Source organism: Hemitrygon akajei, chromosome 32 (assembly GCF_048418815.1).
Source record: "Hemitrygon akajei chromosome 32, sHemAka1.3, whole genome shotgun sequence".
NCBI classification, from domain to species: Eukaryota; Metazoa; Chordata; class Chondrichthyes; order Myliobatiformes; family Dasyatidae; genus Hemitrygon; species Hemitrygon akajei.
The window spans coordinates 17994553-18002052 of NC_133155.1; the positions used below are offsets into that span (position 1 = coordinate 17994553).

Consider the following 7500-nt stretch of genomic DNA (forward strand, 5'->3'; position numbering starts at 1 on the left):
GACCACTTCTTAAATGCCCATAGACTTATCACTGACTGCAAAGCTTGTCAAGGGAATGATGGCATTCTGTCCACTTGCCTGAGTGAGTGCAATTCCAACAGTTTAAGTTCAATATCAGTTAGTACAAAGCAGGCTGGTTAAGTCATATTCCTATCCTTCTGTGCATTTATTTCTTCCAGCACTGGAGGCTATGTTGTTATTTAGGTAGCTTATTCCAATAAGAACCCTTCTTCTACTTCTAAACTGAACAGTGTATAGACCTAACTTCTCCTACACCCTAGTCTGTCAAAATGTAGTCAGTCAAGCAGGTTTTCTGGCTCTTTTCTTTTCAGAAACACCCAGCCTGTACCTCACAGGTCCAATATGTCTTTGTTTTTGGCTACCTCTAACTCTGCATCTCCCTCTCCAGCTCCCACCGTCCAAAAGTGTATTAGTTGGTAAGTTAATTGGTCATAGAGTCATAGAAAAGTGCAGCAGAGAAACAGGCCCTTTGGCCCATCTAGTCCATGCTGAACCATTTAAGCAGCCTACTCCCATCAACGTGCACTGGGACCATAGTCTTTCATATCCCTATCATCCATCTACCTATCCAAATTCCTCTTCAACATTGAAATCGAACTTGCATACACCACATGTGCTGGCAGCTCATTCCGCACCCTCATGCCTCTCTGAGTGGAGAACTTTTCCCTTATATTCCCCTTTAACTTTTCACCTTTCATCCTTAACCCTCGACCTCTAGTGGTAGTCCCATCCAACCTCAGGGGAAAAAGGCTGCTTGTGTTATACCCCTCATAATTTGTATACCTTTATCAAATCTCCTCTCAATCTTCTACATTCCAAGGAATAAAGTGCTAATTTATTAAATCTTTCCTTATAATGCAGGTCCTCTAGACCTGGCAACATTATTGAAATTTTCCTCTTTACTTTTTCAACATTATTTACATCCTTCCTATAGGTAAGTGACCAAAACTGCACACAATAGCCCAAACTAGGCTTCACAAATGTCTTGTACATCTTCAACGAATATCCCATCATCCATATCATTGATACAGAAGACAAACAATAATGGGCACAGCGCTGATCCCAGTGTCACTCCACCAGATACAGGACTCCAGTCAGAGAGGCAACCAACCACTACCACTCTCTGACTTTTGCCTCCAAGTGAATGCCTAATCCAATTTACTATCTCAACTTGAATGTTGAGTGACTGAACCTTCTTGACCAGCCATCTCTGTAGGGTCTTGTCAAATTCCTTGCTAAAGTCCATGTAGTCAACATCCACTGCTTTTCCATCATCAACTTTCCTGGTAACTTCCTCGAAAAGTTCTATAAGATTGGTTAGACGTGACCTACCACACACAAAACCATGCTGACTATCCTTAATCAGTCCATGTCTATCCAAATACATGTATATCCGGTCCCTCAGAATATCTTTTAATAACTTTCCCACTACTGATGTCAGGTTCATTAGCCTACAGTTTCCTAGTTTATTTCTAGAGCTTCTCTTGAACAGAGGAACAACATTAGCTATCCTTCAATCCTCTGGTACCTCACCTGTCACCAAGAATGATTAAAATATCTCTGCTAGGACCCCAACAGTTCCTGCACTTTCCTCAGGGTCCATAGGAACACCTTGTCAGGCCCTGGGCATTCATCCACTCTAGTTTGCACTAGGACAGCAAACACCTCCTCCTTTGTAATCTGTATAGAGTCCATGAAGTTGATGCCGCTTTCCCTCACTTCTATAGCCTCTGTGTCTGATTCCATTGAGTAAAAACACATGCAAAGAATTCATTTACCATCTCCCATATCTCTTTTGGAGTACCATGAATTAACATTTTGATCCCTTGCAATCCTTCTGCTCTAAACATATAGGTAGAATCCCTTGGGATTTTTCTTCACTTTGTCTACTGGGGCAACCTCACGCCTTCTTTTAGCCCTCCTGATTTCTTTCTTATGCATTTTCTTGCATTTCTTATATTCCATACACTTTTTTTCTGAATCAGGGCCTCAATATCTCTTGAAAACCAAGGTTCTCTGAACCTGTTATCTTTACCTTTTATTCTGACAGGCACATGTACTCTCAAAATTTCACTTTTAAAGACTTTCCACTTACCAAGTAGACCTTTGCCAGAAAACAGCCTGTCCTAATCCACACTTGGCAGGTCATTTCCGATAGCGTTACAATTGGCCTTTATCCAATTTATAATTTCCACCCATGGACCAGACCCATCTTTTTGCATATTTACTTTGAAACTAATGGCATTGCCATCTCTAGATGTAAAGTGTGCCCCTACACAAACTTCTGTCACCTGCCTGCCCTGTTCCACTCCTAGTAGCAGATCAAGTATTGCACTCTCTCTCATTGGGACTTCTCATTAAGGAAACTTTCCTGATCACTTTTGAAAAATTCTATCCCATCTGGCCCTTTTACAATATGGGAGTCCCAGTCGATATGTGGAAAGTTAAAAATCACCTACTATAGCAACCTTCTGTTTCTTGCAACAGTCTGCAGCCTCTCTGCAAATTTGTCCCTCTAAATCCCTCGGACTGTTGGGTGGTCTGTAATATAGCCACATTTACGTGGTCATACCTTTCTTATTTCTCAGTTCCATCTTAATGCGCGAGTTCTCCAGTCTCTCCTGACTGAGCACTGTCGTGACATTTTCCCTGACTAGTAATGCCACCCTCCTCCTTTACTCCCTCCTGGTCTGTTATGTCTGAAACAATAGAATCCCAGAATATTGAGCTGCCAGTCCTGTCCCTCCTGCAACCAAGCCTCACTAACGGCTTCAATTTCATTATCCCATGTGTTGGTCCAGGCCCTGAGCTCATCTGCCTTTCCTACGATACTTCTTGCATTGAAATATACACAGCCCAGGACACTAATCCCACCATGCTCAACCTTTAGCTTTCTGACTTTGTCTCTACGACTTCTCTACTGACTGTTCTGGTACTCCAACTCCCACCCCCTTCCCCTTTCCCTCCAACTCTAGTTTACACTCCACTGTGCAGCACCTAGTAAACCTTCCTGGAATTTTTAAACTGTCCAGTGATTAGGCTAGGATTAAATAGGGGGGAATTGCTGGGCGCGGCTCCAAGGGGCTGAAAGGAATGATTCTGAGCTCTATATCAATGAATGAATGAATTAATTAATTAATTAAATTAATAGCTGCGGTGCATTGTGGCCATGGCAACCAGCCCATTCTACTTTGCCATTTGCAGTTGTGGAAATTGATGGGAAGGACTACGATGGATGGTAAGTGGCTGAAGCCTAAGCTAAAAATGTCCTTGTTTTTTTTAATTGACTTAGCTGGAAAAGGAGTCAAGTAGCAACAGATGGACAAGCGGCTGTGACAGTAGCTGCAACACAGTCTCATCTGGATGTTCTTCCAGCGGCAGTGCAGCAACATGTATCCAGGAGTGTTGCCAGGCAGCCACTGATTCCTGTCTGAAGTTAGACGGACAAGAATACTTGCTGGGAGCTGCAAGTATGGCACAGTCTATGAAGGTGATGATGTACACAGTTGCTGCATTTGCTTTGGCTAATCAGTTTTCTCCCTTTAGTTTTTAATAGCAAGAGCCGATAATTGACACCAGACTTAATAAAATTCGGACATCAGCACCACACTGCATAAGCCTTTTTATGTCAGTATTCAAAGTGAGCAGATTTTTTTTCTGTGAAACTAATTAGCCTTAATATAATTAAAACTACAAATTTATCCACCCAAAAGAGGATTATAGTATAGATAATTGGTTTCAGTTCTGTTGAGGTAATAATTCTCTCTCTTTCTCTCTTTGTCTTTCTGTCTATCCCTCCCTGTCTCTCTGTCTATTTCTTTCTCTCTCTCTCTGTGTCTCTGTCTGTGTTTCCTCTCTCTCTCTCTCTCTCTCTCTCTCTCTCTCTCTCTCTCTCTCTCTCTCTCTCTCTCTCTCTGTCCATGTTTCCTCTCTCTCTGTCTCTGTCTGTTCCCTCTCTCTCTCTCTCTCTCTCTCTCTCTCTCTCTCTCTCTCTCTCTCTCTCTCTGTCTCACTTTCACACTCTATAAGTATCATTGTTAAAAAGACCAAAAGCTGCGAGTAGAAGTAAGGAAAGGAATTCAGAAGAACATGATCAAAATCAGATCAAAACATTAAAAGGAGCATGAATGCTTTAGCTCTGTCAACACCACAGGAATTTTACCATGTTAAATGTCACAGCCTCGAAATATTCAGTGAACAATGACCTTCAAAATAGATATACCGGTAGGTTTTATCAAGGGCCATTGAAAATAACCAACAAATACATTCTAATTACAAAAGAAAGCAAACCACTTTCAATATTTCTGTTTTCACTTAAAGTTGCCTTTTGGGTGTCTCAATGCGTGATGCAAAATGGTTGAGAAAATGGGACACCGTTTCCTTGCCAATCTTAAAAAAAAATATCAACCATAGGCCAAATGTTAGCACAGAAAGCAGTGTTTATTCACAGATATTCACAGTTTATTCAGTGATACTGAAATGGATATCAATAGTTTGAAATTTGATGTGCGGACTGCAGATGGCGTGACATAAAACATGAACTTTTCTGGAAATTTTCATCTCTATAGCACCGTGTTATAAAAATGCATAAAGAACTATACAGAAAAAGGCTTATGCAGTATATGTCATGGTTCTAAATAAGCGTCAATCATTGTAATGTCAATTGATATATATTATAAATAGTTAAGGGGCCTGTTCGGTACTGCAAGGCTGCATTGTTGAAATATTTTTAGCTTATTGTAAATAACAATATTACTCTTGCTCTTCATTATGCAATGGAGGAGGTGCAGAAGTGGGTATGGAAGTATGGTAGGGTAAACGTCAAGGAAATCTAAGAAGCATTCAGATCTCAGTAACTGCTATTCTCCACTCTAATATCCTCCAATATCCCTCTTAAATTGCAGATCATGCTGAACCTGAGGTAAACTCCATTTCATTTTTGGTTCTTTACAACAGGCCATTCACCCCCTCTTACACCTGCAATGTCATGCCGGTATTTTCCTATAGCACTGCTTTCCTGTGCTAATCCCACAACCTTTAATTCCTTTAATTATTTACTGAAAACTCAGCAACATCAGTTTCAATCCTCCATCTGGTTGTTTCTGTCTGTAATGGAAAAGAGCCATTATCTGTGAAAGAGTGAGGGATGTAACGAGCTCATTGGTCATCTCTCACCAACTAATTATCATTAAATATTGCATGTGTAAGCAAGTAACATTCAATGTTGAACACTTTTAGATGGGAATAATATTCATATTTTCTAAAGCAGATTTTACAAGCAGTTACCTAGAAGTCAAATGGACTGAACAACAGGAAAGCATTTCCCTTATTTATTATGGTTAAGAACTTATGTGAGAATATGCATTAGGATTACATTAAAATTGTGGGCCGGCTGGTGGTCTAGTGGCATCAGTACTGGACTTCAAGGCAGATGGTCCAAAGTTCAAACCCAGCCAGGTCCCAACCTGAGAAGCAGCAAGATCTGTGCAGAAGAAATCTACTTCTGCATCTTGCCAAGAAAACCCATGAGGTCACCACTTATTGACTGGATTACAAACATCAAAATTTTAAACTGAAATTTGGCATCAACCCAATCAGGTCGCGTGAATGTTCACTTCTCCATACGTTGAAACAGGTTCAACAACTTGTTCTCATATCCATTTAACCTCCATAATTCAAGTCTATCATATCTAATAGTGACATAATTTTGGCCAAGTCTAGAATAAAGATCCACAGAAAACAAAAGAGATATTTCAATCTGGCACTGGAAGCATTTATTTTGTCACCTGGGAAAATGCAGTACTGTGGAAAACGCGGGAATGAAAGCTGATCTTTCACTCCCCAACCAACCCACTTCCATAAGCCAGGAGTTTCCAGAAGCACCGGAGAATGATTTGTATGCTGCGGCTTTACTGTTTTCCCTCCTTAGTATCTGCAATGAATTGGCCTTATTTTTGGCATTCACTCTGTGCAGTTCCAGTGCTGAACAGGCCCTTTAAGAATGATCTAAACAAAGTCAAATGTAAGTCTGAATGGTTGTAGTTGCTGTTATATTTACTGCAGAGCACACAACCAATTCAGATTCTGGCAAGGTCTGGTCACCCTGCTCGTCTGTGAATATGTAGTCAAAACCGATGTCTCGTGATGTTTGCTTCAACCACAAAATATATGTTTGATTAGAATATAATAAAATTCAAACAGAATTATATTTCTATAATGCTAGAGTAATGTATAGAATATGAATAAAGCATATAAGAGAAATTATATTCCTCACTTGAGCAACAATAATCTGTCTTTTTTTCCCTCCATAAACAACGATATTGGGTTTTCAGGAGCTGTGTTATTTCATTTGTTTTGTTTCAGATTATTAATTAATAAGAGTTATGAACTTTCAATTTTTGTTAAAGGGGTGATTTCAATCTCTTGAAGAATTAACTGAAAGCAGCTGGAGGTTTTCAATTAGCATGTTAATATTTCAACCGCTTTACTCTTTCTGTTATGTGAGGCTCAGAGGTAATTAAGTACATTTGAAAATAGGAGTGTGTCCTGATTAAAAACTTTCCTCATGCTTCTCTAGTGAAGCTCACTCATTGAGATTGGTCTATTTTGCAACTCTGACCCTACCAAGTTTCCAGCAACACTAAAAATTATCAACAGTGTACCAGCTACCAGTGGCTGGACATTTTGATAGATTGCTATTCCATGCTATATCACAATAAATAAATTAATAAATAAAATTAATTGAAGGTGCAGGGTTGATTTTCTGATTGGCTGACCATTGCTGTAAAGACTCTTGCAATAGTGCCAGATCACCAGTTAAAAAGTTCCTGATATCTTGAAAGCAGATAAAAGGATGAGCACAACTCTCAGATATATTAAGTATCTCTGAGTCTCCTGGCATTTTTGAGTTCTGCATCACTATAGAAAAAGAAATGCATATTTATTATCTAAGTATCATTAATGTGGTTAAATCTCTTTTTCCATAATCTCTCACAGAAATTTTTGAATTAGTTCAAACAAAAGCACAGCAGAAGATTGTTTCCCCGACAATGGCTACAAGTGTTTAATTGTGCTATTGTTCGGATAATGTTATTCTTTCAGGCAATTTCCATCAGTTCATAGCTCTATGTAGCATCTATGTTTAATTAAATGAGCTCTAATAAAATTAAACTCTAATACATATGGTTCTGTGGTGTTGTATTTCGCTACTTTAATTTTACAGTATTTTTTTGTAGTTTTTTTATTGAAGTTCATCATCAAACAAACATTTCCATAAGATGTATTTCAGACATTGTACATATATATCATATAATCATATATATCACAAATCTCCACAAAGTATTTATCTGAGATATACACTTATAGAAAAGAGTGGAAAGAAAAAACAAGCAAAAAGAAAAAACTATGTACAAGTAGGGGGTGATTTTTTTTTACAACATATTGATTTGTGAGAATAAAATCAGGCCTATGAGGCATTCT

At 39.0% G+C, this 7500-nt stretch overlaps 1 protein-coding gene across 2 annotated transcripts in view; it reads left to right on the forward strand.

The window, feature by feature from the left end:
* LOC140719551 (uncharacterized) overlaps positions 1–7201 on the forward strand; it is a 75851-nt gene extending 68650 nt beyond the window's left edge. For both annotated transcript variants that reach the window (XM_073034246.1, XM_073034247.1), the window contains exon 9: positions 3314–7201. In XM_073034246.1, the coding sequence (XP_072890347.1) occupies positions 3314–3574 (261 nt within the window). In that variant the 3' untranslated portion in view covers positions 3575–7201. The remainder of the gene's footprint in view (positions 1–3313) is intronic.
* The last annotated feature ends 299 nt before the right edge of the window (positions 7202–7500 follow it).